Here is a 15,816-nt window from a genome sequence, read left to right on the forward strand (position 1 = left end):
GCCATCAGACCCCGAGGGCCGGAACTTTAGTGTGTGTTGGAGGGGGCTGCTGGCCGTGTCCGCCTCACCCTGGATGCTGCGTACAGTGACGCGGTACTCAGTGGCCCCGGGAACAGGGCTCCAGGACACCCGCACCCGCTGTCCAGGCAGCTCGGTCGCTTGTAGGTTCATCACCGGGCCCACGGGCTGCTCTGGCCCTGCGGGAGAGCACACATGAGAGGCAGCCTGGGGCGCCTGTAACTTCTCCTCTCACCCGGCCAGGCCCACCAAGGCCTCACCGGTGGGGACCACAGTCACAGGCGTGGCCACCTCCCGGCCCTCCAGCAGAGTGTAGAGCGTGAGGCGGTACTCAGTGCCTGGCTGCAGCCCATCCAACTGGTAGCGGGTCACGTCGGAGGGCAGCACCACCTTCTGTGGCTCCTCTAAGCCTGCGAGATGACAGGGTCAGGCTGGCTGGAGCCGAGCCCCGACCCCGCCTGCCCATCCTCCCCCTGCACTGACCACTCTCACGCCGCCACTCCAGCCGGTAGCCACGGGCCTCAGGCACCAAGTTCCAGGAAAGAAGGATGGATGTGGGCCCCAGGATGACCGGGCGCAGTGTCTGTTCAACAGAAGTGTCTGCCGAGGGCACATGGGATGTCAGCGGCCTCCATGCCCTGTCTGCCTGCCCGCCCAGCCCAAAGGAAGCGCCCAGCCTTCTCACCAGTGCGGGCGGTCAGGGAGGTGGCAGATCCCACGCTTCGGCCAAGCAGGGCGCTCACGGTCACCTCATAGTCTGTGCCAGGCTCCAGGTCACGCAGCAACAATGACCCCTGCCCAGGGCCCAGCTCCTGCTGCTGTGTGGCCCCGCCTGTACGGGGGGCACCGAGGGGTCAGACTCAGGACTCTACGATCCTGTCTGAGGTGCAGGGAACTCCCTGCAACCCACACCTCTCACTCACCACGGAGGGCTCGCCATGTCACACGGTAGCCAGTGGCACCTGGCACACTCCGCCAGGCCACTAGGAAGCTGTGGGTCGTGGTGTTCTGGATGGCCAGCTCCGGCCCCTCCAGGGCAGCTGGGGGAAGGGCCCACAGGGATTAGCAAAGTCAGAAGTGGGGAGGGGTGGCCGGGGCGGGTGATCAGGCGGGTGGGCTCAGAGGATAGCAGAATTGCTCACTGGTCCGAGCTGTCCCGCTCACGGCCTCCCCGATGCTGTTGGCGTAGAGGGCAATCACAGTGACTTGGTACTCGGTCATTGGCCGGAGACCCTGTAGCCGCATGCTGGTCTCACCCGCTGGGACACTCACCTGCCCAGGATGAGAGGTCACTTCATCTTGCCCAGCCAAGTCCCCGGCCCTCCGCCTACCGTTCTGGACATCCTTACCTCTCGCCGCTCACTCGGCAGTGGCTGTCCCAGCTCTGTCAGAGGAGTATACTGAACCTTGTAGCCGGTCACAGGGCCACTGGCTGCTGTCCACTGCACTCTCAAGGACTGACTGCCTGGCTCGGACAGCACCAGGTCTCGTGGACCGGAAGTCACGTCATCGGCTGGGAAAGGGGGAACGGGCAATCAGAAAGGAGGATCGGGGGTCGGCAGTTAGGATGCGGCACTGGAGGGCAAGGGTCAGGAGCACAGAGGGTAGCGTCAGCACTTCCAGGGCAGGATCGGAGGACAGCGCCCCAGCTCGGTGCCAGGAGCACCTGGGGCGGGGGCGGGGTCAGAGGTCCAGGTCAGGGCACGCGGGGTGGGCAGGGACTCACGGGGCAGGGTCACAGGGATGCCGCCAGCAGTGGTGCACACTCTCCGGGAAATGAGGGGCAGCAGGGTCCTCAAGATGCTGAAGTCGTTGACGAAGAAGAAGAAATCGCCGGTCGGCTGCGAGGCCACTCGCTTCAGCTCCTCGGGGTCAGCATTCTTGATCCCTGAGGCGGCGCGCAATCAGGGCTCGGCTGCCCACGTGCCCTCGGGCCCGGTCCCTTTCCCGGCCCACCTGTGCCCGCAGCTGGGCACTCACTCACCCACAGCGAACAGCTTGACCCCCTGCCCCTTCAGCCTCTGGGCGGCCGTGTCCACCAGGTCCTGAGACTTGCCGTCCGTTATGAGGATGCAGACCTGAGCAGGTGCAGGGGCCGAGTCAGCGCTGTCTCAGACACCTAGCCCGGGGCCCGCTGGGGAGGCGCGCGGCGTCACCTTGGGGACGCCCGGGCGGGCCCGCTGGGGCAGGAAGACGCGGTCGGCCACATGGAGAATCGCGGCTCCGGTGCGCGTGTTGCCCCCCTTGTAGCCGAGCTCACGGATGGCACGGATCACGTCAGCCCCTGAGACGAATGCGTCCAGGCCAAACTCTGTCCTGTGGGGGGGCAGGGGGGCGGCAACGGGCTAGGGACCAGGACCTCTGGCTCTGGTCTCTCGGAGGCCTTCATGGTGAGGATTTCAGGGTCAGGCGGGCCCCCGGACAGTCCTCGTTCTGTGATTCCTGCCCTCTGCCTCTGAAGCGCCCACGTTAACAAACTCCTCAGGCGCCCCTTTGTGTCCCGCCTGTGGCTGGGCCCAGGCAGGCCTGCAGCCCTTGGGGCTCCCAGCCTCAGGGGGATGGGGGAACAGGATGTCTGCTTAATTAAATAATTGTAATAGGAAGGGCCCAGTTGTAGGGAGGTGGATGTCAGCCAGACAGGGCAGCTTTCTGGTGAGTGGAGAGGCTGAAAGCATCAGGGGGCTGGAACGTGAGGTGTCCAGCAGGCACCGGGCATCTGAGGCCCCTGGGCCCCCTTTCTGGGCTCTCCATGTTCAGATCGAGAAACACAGCTCCTGTCTTTGGCAGGGCCCTTAGTCTGGAGGTGTCTGAGGCGCCAGAGCTCCACCCAGGAGAGCCCTGCTCTGCCTCCAGAGGAAGTCCTAGCTGGGGACTCTGGGTTCCACGAAGGCTAGCCTAGGGTTTGGGGGGTGGGGATCGTCGCTCCTGCCTGCAGGAGGGGTTCTGGTGAGCTCTCTGGGCCCCCCCGGCTCCGGGCACCACTCACCGGGGGTCGTCGCTGTACTGCACGGCAGCAAAGCGCACGCCCTGCGCATTGGCTGCCGCCGAGAAGGGCAGCACCAGCCCCTCAAGGAAACTCCGCACTTCGCGGAAGTTGCTGCGGCCAATGGACGAGGAGCCGTCGAGCAGGAACACGATGTCGGCAGCGTAAAGGCGCGTGCAGGTCACTGAGGTGGGAAGGAATGATCGCGACCTCTTCTTGGAACCTGCTGCCCTGCCCCCACTGTGGTCCCTTGAGACTAGGGGCTGGGGGACCCGGGAGGAGCCCTCATCTATCATGCAGACAGCCCCCAGGTGGCTCGGGCCTGAGAGCCTCGGAGGAGCCGAGGCGGTGCCTGGAGACGACCCCCGTGGAGGGCTGGTGGGGGCGGAGAGTCGTCTGCGCCGGAGGCGGGGATGGGGGTGGATCTGGGACGGGGTTTGGCCTGGGAGGGAGGTCAGCGCGGAGGGACAGGGTAGCGTACGCAGCGCGCGTGCATCTGGGGAAGGACTCAGAGTTTGGGTTTGAATAGGCTAGGGCGCGGTTTGGGGGACACAGCGCGGGGCGCGGAGGGTGTGGGAAGCCCGGAGCGAGTCAGGAGGCCTGCGCGAGGGGTCATCTTGGGGGCGGGATACGGCCCGAAGGCCGAGCGAGTGCAGCCGCAGGTGACGGGGTGCAATGCCTGGGACGTGGGGTCCTTCCTTGTCGTGCCCACCTCTCTCCCTGTGCTGGGCCCGCACTCGCGGAGCCTCTGCCAGGATCCCGGCGCAGAGCGCGGCCACCAGGAACCGCAGCCTCATCCTGGGTGGGAGGAACAGTCAGCCGGGACCCCCGCTGTCCCTCGGACCCCGCGGCCCTGGAGGGTCCGAGCCCGACGCTCCCCACCTCCCAGTCCTGGTCTTGCCTGCCGGTTCTCCGGCTCCCGCTGCCAGCCGCCGCCGCAGTCCCGGAGTTAGCAGCAGAGAAAAGTCCCTAATCCCGGGGGGCGGAGCGGCAGGCGGGGACCCAGGGGCCCGCCTCCACCCACCATCCCAGAGATCGCCGCCCCCACCACCCCTTCCCTGGACAGAGGATCCGACTCCACTTAAGTGTAAAGCCCCCCACCTCCTGTGGCCTCTGAGAATTCCCCAGAAGGTTCTCTGCTGAGGGAGCCTCCAACCCCACCTAGGGTCAGAGGTCATGGCTGCTTTAGGTCAAACAGAGTGACTGGTGAAGTGATTGCTGGATTTTCCTAAGTTTCTAGGGACCAACGGGGCAGCAGGGTGGGGGGTGGCAGGAGGCTGCAGCTGGAGATGACTCACCCCCCACCCTATGGGGGTGCCCAGACAAGCCCTCAGGCCGTGAGTCCCGCCGGCCACTCCTGTGATTCAGCCATCAGCTCTGTCTGTCTGTCGGGTCTCCTGTGCCACACCCTACCTCCTTGACAAGCAGAGCAGCCCCTAGCAAATAGGGGTTCTGGGCTCATCCCTGGGAAATCGAGGCTGCACCCAAGTAATGCCCAGCACCCCCCACCTGGGGGGTGGGAAGCCAGGAGCAGAGCATCTGTGTCAGCCATGCTTATGCATACGTGTCCGCCCCAGTGCCCCACACCCCCTACTGTGTCCTTAAACTGGTCCCAGGCAGATGCCATCCAGCTGCGTCTGCAGGGAGGGGCTATCCGTGTGTGGAGGGTGGGACCACCCACAGTGACAGCTCATTGCTCAGGAATTCATTCCCCTCCTGCCTAGGCCCCCACCGATGGGCCTGTCCTGCCCCTCACCGGGTCCCCCACCTATACTTCATTCTGGCCTGCCAGTCCCCTGCAGTCTCCTCTCCTTGAAGACCCACTACCACCGTCATCCCGCCAGGCCCGTGCATCCTGGGCGCCTCTCCTCACTGCCCTCACAGTCCACCGATAGCTGCCACCTTCATAACTACCCTTGCCCCACTCGTCTCCCCTTAACCGGCCTGACTTCCCACCCATCTCCCGCTACTGGTCTCTGTGACTGTGGATGGGGGTCCCCCAACACGGCCCCAGGGCAGGGCCACTATCCTGAGGAGGTGAGTCTTTGTACATGCATATCTGTTCATCAGAGCCCAGAAAGTATGTACACCCTCGCCACTGCCCCTGGGCCCCTTCCAACATGCCTCGCCCCACAGCTTCTTCCCCCTAGGGATCCACGGGCTGAGTCGGGAGAGATGGGGACAGCACTTCTGTTAGACTTATCCTCCCTGGACTCCTCCAGGCCCTGAGGTTTAGGGTATAGTCAGAGCCGGGGGCAAGGAATTCCATCTATGCTGCCCGTTGTCCTATTGCCCAGAAGGCTGGAGCCGCCTTTTATCACTCACCCTTCTCCCTAATTATCCAGGGATCCAGTGCTGTGACCCATAGAGCCCAGAACCTTTTTCCAAGGTCAAGGTCCAGCCATATCCCAGGACCCTCCACTCCTTAAGGCAGAGAACCAGACACGGTCTGCTTACAGAGGCAGCCCAACACAAGTGCAGGTCTGGCTTTTCCGGGAGGCTAGAGACCCAGTTAAGAAGGTGTGCAGGAAAACCTCATCGGAACCACGAGGGTCCCCCAAAAGAAAAGACTGCCTGCTGTAAGCAAGTCACTCAAGGTTGCTGGGAGATGCTGTTGGCAGAGAGAAGCAAGGCTGGGGTTCAGTGCAGGTCTGCAGCCCCTGAGAGGCTCAAGAGCAGGGGTATGGTCCTCTAAGGTGGCTGGCTCCAGCCTCTGGGCCAGCACGCCGCCGAGGGCACAGCCCCAGCTCCCCCCAGCAAGGCAGTGGGCCCTGAGCTCTGTCCTCCCTCCCACGCTCCCGTGACAGGACATTTCCTTTCTCTGGCTTTAGTCACCTCTGCCAGATGGCATCATATCTGCTTCCAATTGGGGCTTCAAGATTCTAGCCCCACATATTCCACTGTCCTGGACATTCCACATTTCTCCCAGAACTGTGGCCAGAAGCTGGGCACGTCATTCTCCTCCAACGTATCCCTCCTGTGGGACCCCCAGCCCTGCTGGGAATGCTGTCCTGATTCTGTCTCTCACAGCTCGCTCCAGCTCTTCCTGAAGCCATGACCCAGTCACTTCTCTTCCCAGTAACTTCTGATACACCTCCCCCACATGCCTCCAGAGTAAAGGTCAAACTCCCTGGCTTGGTATGAAGGTCCAGGAGCTCGAGCTCTGGTGCGCCTTGCACGCGTGGAGCCTTTGAAGGTCAGGCCTGGGGGCTTAGAATCAAGCTGCATCCTTTAGGAGCTCAAACTTAGGGCAAGACTTGGCACTTCCTGTTCCCCCAGCCCTGTGTGTGGCATCTCTAAGCACCCAGGGTGGACCCGTCAGGTTTCTGCACGGGCCAGCAGCTTCTCTCCGGCTGGTCACAGAACAGCAGGACAAGCTGAGTCTCCCAGCCCTGGGTTCTAGAAGACACTTGACAGTTGTTTCCTAATTGACAACTTGTGGCAACAAATAGGGGTGAGGAAGAAGCACTGGGGCAGGCAGAAGCGATTCAAGGGTCGTTCTGGCTACTGTGAGGCTGGGATGCTGAGGGATTTCTGAACAGCCCTCTTCTCGACAAACTTTGACCCAGGCAGGATCCTGCTCCCGATTGCTAGCCGCGCCTTTCTCATTGGCGAATCAGGCCACTCGCTTCCATTTCCCCCCTGGGCTCCCATAGAACCTGGCTGCAGAAAGGCTAGGGGGTGCAGAAAGAGAGGTCTCCCTGTTCACCTGCTGTGAAGACCAAGGCCCAGCGGTGGCAGGGGGACTAGGAAGCTGACAGCTCCACCAGGTCCTGGCTGCGTCAGGAAGATGGGGAGGGGATTGCTGGGCCAGCAACTCAGGACTTGCCTGGGAGAGACCTAGTTGAGGGAGGGGGCTCAGGTCCCACTGAGCTCAGGGCTATTCTTGGAGCCTGAGTCAGCAGCAAATTGAGGCAAAGGATTCTTGCCCTGCCTGTCCAGGCAGCAGTTAGAAACCAAATAGGAACACTATGCTCCAGGCTGTCTTCCTCCCAGAATCCCAAGTAAACATTTAGAGGTAGCTTCCTCAGGGACAGTCAGTCCTTGGTCCATCCAGGGGACCAGGGACCACCACAGGGTGATTGCACAAGGCCCACAGCAAGGGGCTTCCCGATCGAGCCCCTTGAGTCCCCAGGCTAGGACCTCTACCAGGGCAAAGGCTGGGCCTGCAGTTTCCATGACTCCCTACTTCACTCTTGGGACAGACTGGCCAGGAGCACCCCCCACGTGGCTGAGTGGAAACATCTGGCCTCAGTTCCCTGCAGGCATCAAAGGCTTCCGGCCTCTGTGCTACGGCCCCCCGCGCCTGCCCCTGGCTGAGAAGGACACATCAGCCTGTGGGAAGGCGGAAGAATCCAGGGGATACAGAACCAGGGGGAAGTCCCCATGCCCCCATCCACTGCCCAGTGGACTCCAGGCCCACGCCAAGAGAGGAACAACACAGCTTTCAACACAGGACTTTATTGGTGGTAAATCTGCAGCACAGGTCTGAACAGCTGAGGTGACATATTTGTGGTGGGGGGACCGTGAACCTTGGCCCTGCCCTCTTGCCTGCACAGGCTTCTTGACTAGAAGCGCAGCCAGAACATGCCGCTACGGATCCGGTTGTAGTCTGGGAGCTGCTCGATGGGGCCTGTGGGGATAGGGCGGGGCACCAGGGTGGGGTACCTGGTTGGTACAGGGACACCTGGCCCTGCGCCGTACCCAATTCGGAGCTGCCCAGAGCAACACAAGACAGGCTTTGAATGGAAAGAGGGAAAAAAACATTCCTCCGGGAGTGCTGAGCCTGTCCCTTCATGCTCCGGCCTTCGGAGCCCCACCCCGCACGCGGAGGTGTCCGCTAGCTAGCGGGTGTGGGTACTGATGGCGGCGCCTTGGCAGGGAGTCGGGGAGCTGCTGGGGCAGGTTTTCTGAGCAAGAACTCCCTGGCAGCCAGACTACTGGGCAGAGCCTCTTGGGGGCCTCACCTTGCTACTCCCAGTGTAGACTGGGGGATGGGAGAGGACAAGAGAATGCCCCCGGGAGAGAGACAAAGGGCGGGCTTTCTACATCACTCACCCAGTGCGGCCACTGCCGGACACTGGTCATAGAAGTACTTGGAGCAGACCTCACGCACTGCCTGGGCATCCACCTCCTGCAGGACAAAGCGGAGGGCACGCTGGCTGACGGGCACCCGGGGGCCGCTTCGGCCAGTCATTACCCAGTCGACCAACATCTTCCCCTTGCACCAGCTGCTCGCTCGCCTAAGAGGGGAAGGGAGCAGGGGGGCCCCGCCACCCCAGTGCCTCTGCCTGCCCTCTTCTCCCCTCCCCGCCCCTCCCCTGCCAACCACACCAGCCTGCGGGTGACGCTGCCTAGGACACCAGGGATGCCTACAGGAGCAGCCTGCGCTGCCAGGCCTCAACTCCCTGCCCTCTAGAAGCCTGCGGGTCAAAACTCCAGAACCCTTCCCAGGGGCCCGTGTTACCGCAATCCGGCTTTCCCACTCGGTCAGGGGGATGCGGCGGCCATAGGTCAGGAGGCTACGTCCGATGTCCTCACACACAGTTGTGGTGCCTATGAGGGTCAGGGGAGGCTTATGGGGTCACCCGGTCCAGTCCTGGACCACACTCGGCCCCCAGCTTCGGGCTGACACCTGGACCTTGGTGTAACCCCAGACCACAACCCTCATTTCTACAGCCTGCAGTAACAGGCTGTTGCCCCGGCCCACCCAGTCCTGCAGCTGAGGCTCCAGGCCCTGTGTGTGGGGTCATGGGGTATGGTGTGAGCTTCGAAGGTTTCCTTTCCAATACTGGTCAGCAGTGGTGGCCACGCAGGGGCTGTCACTGCCAGGACGCACTCCCCCCGCCCCTCCTCACACACACCAAGGACGGGCAGGACTCACCGTCCAGATGGGACACCAGGGCGTTTCTGAGGATGTTTCTGCCCCGGAGCACCTCGCTGTCAGTGGCGCTGGTGCAGAGGCGCATCCTGAAGCAGGGGTGGGGTGCTCATTCAGAGAGCCGGTGCTATCTCTTAGCTCCCCCCATCCTGCTCAGAGACCCCTCTCCCCTCAAGTACTGCTGGGCTGGCACTCACCACTGGCCTTGCAGGAAGAACATCATGTCATCGACAGTCATTCGGTCACAGACAAAGTGTGCGCCCAGCAAGCCCGTCTCTGCGTAGCAGATGCTGAAGGTCTGGAAACTCTGGCACAGCTTGTTGGCCACAGCGACTGAAGCCAGTGGGCTGGACAGGTGCTGCCCCGGGTGAGGACAGTCAGCGCCACCCTCCTGTCTGTGCCCGTACCCTGAACCCCACAGTACGAGAGCACACAGTCCCAGAACCCTCTCTTCTCTGAAGGCAAGGCCCCATGTCCACTCACCCTGCCGCCACCGTAAGTGCAGTCATAGTGGCCGATGATGGCATTGGCCACTTGGAGGGTCACATTATCCGGGTTGGCCCAGCCGGGCCCCTCCACGGCAACGGCCACATGGGCCAAAGGCAGGGCATCGTCACGGTGGCCGATCTGAAACAATATATGGCAAGGCTGAGGAACCACCTAACTGTCCAGGGGACCAGGAAAGGTGCCAGGTGTGGGTGGAGTGTGTGTGTCAAATGTGAACACCCGTGCTTGTGAGGCCGCAGCCATGGGACCCCTCCCGCCTCCTGAGGTATCTCTGGAGTCGTGAAGATAACCGTGCACCCGTGGGTGCCAGCTGAGGGCGCTACCCCTGCCCACCTGGCTGCCAGTGAAGCGGCACGGAGCGAGAGAGGGCACAGTGTCCTCTGTGTATGCCCCAGAGACGCTGCCGAAGTGCTTCTGGGCGAGGTCCACCAGCTGCCGGTGCTCCACCCCTGCCGAGACAGAACGGTACTGGCCAGACAGGGACCGAGGCACAGAGTAGGGGGAATCACGCATAAGAGAAGGGTCCCCCCTTCCCTTCTTGGCAGCAGGACAGGGTGAAGGAAAAAGATCCTCCGCAGACAGACTCTGCTCACGGGCAGAGCAGACACCTCGGGGTGGGACAGCTCCCATCACTGGGCCACAGCAAAGCCGCAGCATGCTGAGCTTAGAAACAGGTTCCCATGTGATGCACCCAGGAGAAGACGGGCTCCGTGGGCACAAGGCCACCTGCCCGACCTCCAGCAGATCCTGCTGCCCCCTGAGGATGGCAAGTGAGAAAGCACAAAGAGGTGCTACTGCTGGGCTATGACTGGCCCTGGGGTCCCGAGGGCTGGGGACGTTTACTAGTAACACGCGAGCCCATGCTTTCAGGGCCTCTGCCGGGTCCACCTCGCCTTGACTGGTGGGCGCGAGGGCAGTGGGCAGCCTTTCCGGAGTGCAGCCCACCAGGCGCCTCTGCCTTGCATTCTTTCCTTCCCCGAGCTCAGATCCTGTTGGACTCAACAAAGCCTGATGTGCCAGTAGCTCCAACTTCTCTTGGTCCCCAGGTTCGCTGGCCCCGAAGTCACCTATCGTACTCTTCCTATCAGTCTTTTTCGCCCATCCAGCGGCCAAGGCCATAAGCTGGGGAGGCGTCCCTGACCCTGCTCCCACCCCCTCCCCGCCATGCCCAACCTCCGACAAGTTTCCATCCATACAACCATCCTGAGTCCATCTGCTTCTTTCCTCTGCTCCTGCCATCTCCTGGCAGGGACCTGCAACAGCCTCTCCCTGGCCCGCCTGCCACGGCTCTTCGCCCCACCCCCACCCCGCCCCTCGGCAGCACAGCAAGCCTCAAAACACACCCCGGGCCATGACACTGCCCGCCCCCCCTGCTCAGGTACCTCACTCCCCACCATTCTTTAGGCTTCTGTTTAATCAACAGGTTTCAAAAGCAGCTCCCGAACCTCCAACTCTGAGTCCGTCCGCTAAAATCCCTCTACCACTCTGCACCTTCCTTTCAAGGTGGTTCCCAGTCTGTCCTCGGATGTGCATTGCCACACACCCCAAGTCTGTTCTGCCCACTGGCAAGGCCATGAGGAAGAAGACTGGGGGCTTGAACCTCTCACCAGTCTCCAAACTGGGTCTCCTTGAGACCAGGTGGGACGGAGAAAGGACTGAGGCTTAGGGTGGCCACAGCCCGACTGAGGCCTGTACCAAGGCGCGGTGGGGAAGACAGCATGCTTTGTGCCGGTCCCAGCAGTGGCCGCAGTATAGAAACCTACTCCACTTCAAAGAGCATGGGAGAGAGGCCACTCCCCTCAAGGACAGGGCGGGATCGGGCTTCCTAGGAGTGGAAGACCCCTTACTGTCAGAACCAGGAGACCTGGGCCCTGGCAACCCCAGGCCAGTGCCGACCCACCCCATCACCGCGGGGTGTCAACGAGCCCGTCACTGACCTCCAGCAGCCGCTAGCACCATGCGAGGAGCCTTGTAATGCTGGCTGAGGTACTCCGTCAGGTCTGCACGAGACAGCTTCCTGCAAGACATACGGCCAACGGCCATGGTTCAACACTTCTCCCAAACCAGAGTGATCTGGGTCACACAAAGTAGGGCTAAGGAGACAGACAGGGAGAGACACGGCTTCTCTCGAGAGCAAGCCCCAACATACTGCTCAATCCTGTCCCCAGCTCTGCTACCCCCCGATGGGGCCCAGAGGGCAGCCCTCGCCGGGCCTCACCTCACGTCTGACCTCAGAGTAGGCTCAGTCCTCTGTGAGGAGGGTGCGAGCTGCCACTGAGGGGCTCTTCAAGGGACAACTTCAGAGCTCGTCCCACCAGAGGACAAGAAGCCACGTGGACAAGAAACGCAGACCCTCCCTCCCTCTGACTGTCCGGGAGACAGTCAGAGCCCCAAATCTGAGCAGAGACCACACGCGAATCTGACAAAGATTCATAGGGACCACACGACAACACAGAAAACACCTCGGTTGTGTGAATTAGAAAAATACACAGCACAGGCAGGCAGCCGACTCAAAACTAACCCGTGCAATGTGGCCAGGCCAGAATGGGGGAACGAATTTCACAAAAGGCGCAGCCGACTCTTACCTGACGTTCTCACTGGGACCCTCCACGGTCTGGGCTAGGGGTGTGCCCTGGAACGCCGTGGCGTGCAGGTAGTCGAAGACCACGTCCCGCATAGACATGTCGTTCTCCTGCAGCTCCTGCAGGATCACATCCCGCTCCTTCTCGATCTGCGAGTCTTCCAGGCTGCAGTTCTGCACTATGTCCGCCAGGAGTTCCACAGCTGGATGCAAAAGGACAGGTGTGGGTGCCAGGTGGGCCGCCGGAGCCCGGTAACGGCACAAACCCCCAGGCCTGGCACCCCTGGTTGCCCACTGCGAGGCCACACTCCAAGGGTAACCTTACTCTTCGGCCGTGCCAGGGGCTCTTGGACACCTGACCTTTGCACCCCTGGAGTGCTATCCCCATCCCTGCCATCGCCACCGTAGGCGTTACCTTTTGGCAGGTCCTTGGACAGCGCCTTGATGTAGTAAGCCGTGTGCTCCCGGGTGCTGTAGGCATTAAGATGGGCTCCCATGCTTTCCACCTCCTTCTCCAAGGCACTGCCAGGCCGATTCTTTGTTCCCTGGAACCAGACATCAACACAACCAGTCAAGAGCCACAGGAGAGCCCAGGATCCCCGTCCTCACAGGCTAAAGTCTCAGTAGAACCGGTGGGCCACAGGTGCCCCCCTCGGAGAAGAGTCTGGGGATGTAGGGCCCAGAGTCCGTGCTCACCAAGTGCTAAGCGGGCCTTGGGCTGACTGAGGCCACAGCATCATGGGCCAACAGAATGGACACAGCCAGGGATCAGGAAAGAAGGGCATGGGCAAAGCGAGTGTTACCTGAAATCCAGAGCTCCCCTCAGAGCCTGCCCTTACAGCACCCGCCCCTCCCCTTACCGACGGTCATGGTCAGGGAAACTCACACCTGTATTCAGGTGATGCTACCACTACCCGCTCTCCCCCCACACCATTTGCATGACTCTGTGCGTGTGTGCACGCGCGAGCATGCATGCGGTGGCCTGTGGGACTGAACCCTAGTCTTCTGTGCGTGCTAGCCACTGCCGCACACACACGCATGCTGAGACCTACGTACCCATTTGCGATGCTCCACACCCATCCATCCTCACCCTGTAAAAAACTCAATCTCTACTCTATGCCAACATGGGCTGGCTGAGGAGCTACCATGGTGACTGTCTCCACCCTCAAGAAAGCTCAATGCTCACTTCTACAAACAAGAGACGCCCAGGTAGTCCAACGAGGCAAAACGCTGCACAAGAACCCAGGCCCACCCAAGTCCGCGGGTATGTTACAGATGCACGTGTCTACCCTATGGCTGTTCCACAATTCCACATCAGTGCATGCACACAACAGAACCCTGGCCTCTCTGGTGAAGAGCAGGGCTCCTGTGGCTCCTTGGGGTTTTCTGAGTCTGGGGGTCTAGTGCAGGAGCTCACCAGATAGGTGCTCATTCAGGAGAGGCTAAGCCCACATGGCTGCTTCCAGAAAGGCCAGCCAGAGGTTGCCCCCTGTGGAAGCTCCTAACTGAGGAGGCTGACTTTTCGGACCTGAATCCTTCGGAGGGACAACAGGCACCCTCAGCCCAGGGGAGACACGGCACTTCGGCGGCCTTACCTTGAAAGCCAGATGCTCCACGAAGTAGCCTGCCCCATTGTTCTTCTCGGTCTCATATCGGCTGCCAACGTCAATCCACACCCCCACCTGGACAAGAAGCCACCGACAAAGGTAACATACAAACCACTCCGGCCCCACTTAACACCCCACCCTGGGTGACTAAGCACAAGCCCAGAACCCTCATCCATACAGGATAAAGTTGAGGCTCATAGTTCCAAGGTGGGGGACAGCTGTCTCCAAGCAGGACCCCTGTGCTTTGAAGGTACACAGGGCACCACCAGCTGAATGACCAGTCCACTGCACCGCCTCTCCTTCCTGCTGTACTTCCTGACTCTCATAGCCAGCAGTTTCTAACTGTGCACGTTTGCCTGGTCCCACCGCCATATGAAATTCTTAAATTCAGTCTCGTTTTTCAGTTGATTATTTTTTCTAGGCAAGCAACACATCATTTGCGAACAACTTATTTTCTCCTTTCACCATTAAGGAAGGAGGCTATCAGTTTAGATGCTGAACGTTTTTATCATATTAAAGAAGTAACCTCCACTCACACTTAAAAAAAAAAAAAAAAAAGTTTTTAACCAGCCCTGAATACCTAACACTGCCAAATGTCTCCTTAGCATCCAATGAGAGAATCTTCATTTTTTTTTTTTTAATAGCTTCCTGGTGTGCTATGAAACAAATAACACCACTCGCTCTACATGGTCACACATATTTAGTCCTTTAATTTACGATTTGTTCACAGCTGATTTAAATTTTCATACATAGTTTCCTAAGATGTTGGTGTAGAAGTATAGATCATAAATTCTTATATGAACATCTATTTCACACCTAACATCTTGGAAAGCCAAGAAGCATTTTACAATCCATGGTATCCTGTGATTGTAACTGACAGCATTCTTTCTCTGGCATTGGAGCACAGCAGTGCTCCTGACAGTCTAGAGCATCCTGCAGCCCATGAAATCCAGCATTTTCTACCAAGCTTTCTTAACAGGTCAGCTTACACAGTTGCCATGTGATAAAAATGTTGTCCATCATCTTTTGCTGTGTTAAGTAACATCACCGCACAGGACATTATTTGTTCCTGAAAAACTGAAAGAATTTGCCAATAAAACCATTTAGTCCTGGAGTTTGGAGTGGAGAAAAAGGGGAAGATTATCTCGTGACCATATACCTAGCCAAGATATCTACCCTTTAATCAATTTTGAGGATTTGTATTTTTGGGAAAATTATTCATTTCACTAGAATCTTCTAATGTATCTCCTCCACAATGCATTACTAGTCTAACCAGGAGACTAACTTTGGGCTGTGAGGTTGGCAGTCACCTAGTGTCTCTGAACCCCATTTTCATTATTGTAAATGGAAACAGAATCGCTTCGCTCTCATGGGCTGCTTAAGAAAAAGGCCTAAATAAATTTGGCCTCCTCGGCAAGCATCATACGCTAAATGAATGTTGACTATAGTTAGAATTGACGCCAACCCCTACCCCTCCCCCACCCCGAAAGCAAGGCGGGTCTGGAGTCGGGATTGGGGTAAGAGGGTCACTACAGCGGTGAATGAGCAAGAGCCTGACTCCAAACCACAAAGGACTTAGAGCCCAAGGTCACATCCTGACCTGGAAAGACTGCACGCCCAATATGGAGGCACCCTCTCGACGGTGGCCCCCAACTCACCGTGCAGGTAGGCTGGGAGGACTGCTCTGAGGCCACTCGCAGCCCGTTGTCCAGCAAGCTGACCTGCGTCTCTGGCACGTTCTGGAGGGCCTGGGCGAAGGTAGCGATGCTCCGCAAGGCAGGCGACTTCGGCAGCGCCGGCTGCTGGAACGAGGCGGCTGGGACTGAGGACTGGGTTTGAGGATCGTTCCTCAGCTCCCAGGCCCGCGGGGGGATCCCCGCCCCCGCCCTCAGGCCAGCCGAGAGGCTCTCATCCCTGTCCTGGGCCGTGACCTTCCCACGGCCCTGACCCCGTGACCTCTCCAATATCGACCTCGCCGCCCCTAACAGCCTACTCCCGGTTCGCGTTCCAAAGCGCCACGTCCCACAACCCTGCGCTCTCGCTGCCACCTCACCGAGCGGCGGTTGCACAGCAGCACTCGCGTCCCGGCGCTGGCCACCCGGCAAACCGCGGAAGCCGCCATCTTCAAGACCAGTCGGCCCTGGGCGCGCGACGCATGCGTACAGTGGCTGTGGCGGCGCCCAGGGCGCAGGCGCAGTTCCGCAGCCTTGGTGCTCGGTTGCCCTCTGGCGGAAGCCGG

At 60.1% G+C, this 15,816-nt stretch overlaps 2 protein-coding genes across 6 annotated transcripts in view; both read right to left on the reverse strand.

Moving 5' to 3' along the window:
• Positions 1 to 4,007, reverse strand: part of COL7A1 (collagen type VII alpha 1 chain) — a 30,415-nt gene extending 26,408 nt beyond the window's left edge. The window contains exons 1-13 of one of the 3 annotated variants that reach the window (XM_036220027.1): positions 3,903 to 4,007; positions 3,714 to 3,799; positions 3,005 to 3,185; positions 2,175 to 2,334; positions 2,003 to 2,096; positions 1,745 to 1,906; positions 1,368 to 1,531; positions 1,161 to 1,290; positions 942 to 1,058; positions 704 to 850; positions 502 to 618; positions 279 to 428; positions 69 to 197 (exon numbers count right to left, since the gene is read on the reverse strand). In XM_036220027.1, the coding sequence (XP_036075920.1) occupies positions 69 to 197; positions 279 to 428; positions 502 to 618; positions 704 to 850; positions 942 to 1,058; positions 1,161 to 1,290; positions 1,368 to 1,531; positions 1,745 to 1,906; positions 2,003 to 2,096; positions 2,175 to 2,334; positions 3,005 to 3,185; positions 3,714 to 3,798 (1,636 nt within the window). In that variant the 5' untranslated portion in view covers position 3,799; positions 3,903 to 4,007. Of the gene's footprint in view, positions 1 to 68; positions 198 to 278; positions 429 to 501; positions 619 to 703; positions 851 to 941; positions 1,059 to 1,160; positions 1,291 to 1,367; positions 1,532 to 1,744; positions 1,907 to 2,002; positions 2,097 to 2,174; positions 2,335 to 3,004; positions 3,186 to 3,713; positions 3,800 to 3,883 lie in introns of all 3 variants that reach the window. The other 2 variants (XM_016149859.2, XM_036220024.1) reach the window with 2 other exon arrangements.
• Positions 4,008 to 7,442: 3,435 nt separating this feature from the next.
• LOC107513320 (cytochrome b-c1 complex subunit 1, mitochondrial) lies at positions 7,443 to 15,756 on the reverse strand. Of its 3 annotated transcripts, none has more exons than XM_016149862.2 (13): positions 15,631 to 15,756; positions 15,236 to 15,376; positions 13,566 to 13,652; positions 12,386 to 12,515; positions 11,975 to 12,173; positions 11,327 to 11,406; positions 9,723 to 9,838; positions 9,366 to 9,509; positions 9,080 to 9,240; positions 8,886 to 8,971; positions 8,469 to 8,557; positions 8,060 to 8,135; positions 7,443 to 7,634 (listed from the first exon to the last, which is right to left on the reverse strand). In XM_016149862.2, the coding sequence occupies exons 1-13, from the start codon at positions 15,697 to 15,699 to the stop codon at positions 7,570 to 7,572; spliced, it is 1,443 nt and encodes a 480-aa protein (XP_016005348.2). In that variant the 5' UTR covers positions 15,700 to 15,756; the 3' UTR covers positions 7,443 to 7,569. The 3 variants fall into 3 exon arrangements, with proteins under 3 accessions (XP_016005348.2, XP_016005347.2, XP_016005346.2); XM_016149861.2 differs by having other exon boundaries at positions 15,236 to 15,379; positions 15,631 to 15,722; XM_016149860.2 differs by having other exon boundaries at positions 15,236 to 15,406; positions 15,631 to 15,714.
• Between the last annotated feature and the right edge of the window lie 60 nt (positions 15,757 to 15,816).

This window comes from Rousettus aegyptiacus, unplaced genomic scaffold (genome assembly GCF_014176215.1).
Source record: "Rousettus aegyptiacus isolate mRouAeg1 unplaced genomic scaffold, mRouAeg1.p scaffold_m13_p_4, whole genome shotgun sequence".
NCBI classification, from domain to species: domain Eukaryota; kingdom Metazoa; phylum Chordata; class Mammalia; order Chiroptera; family Pteropodidae; genus Rousettus; species Rousettus aegyptiacus.

Bases quoted from the DNA above. Each gene is read 5' to 3' on its own strand.
- LOC107513320 (XM_016149860.2), bottom strand. From the start codon at position 15,699: ATGGCGGCTTCCGCGGTTTGCCGGGTGGCCAGCGCCGGGACGCGAGTG. The intron at 12,174-12,385 runs GTAACGCCTACG...TTTTGCATCCAG, and splicing joins GTCCAAGGACCTGCCAAAAG to CTGTGGAACTCCTGGCGGAC. The intron at 9,510-9,722 runs GTGGGCAGGGGT...ATATTGTTTCAG, and splicing joins GCCGCTTCACTGGCAGCCAG to ATCGGCCACCGTGACGATGC.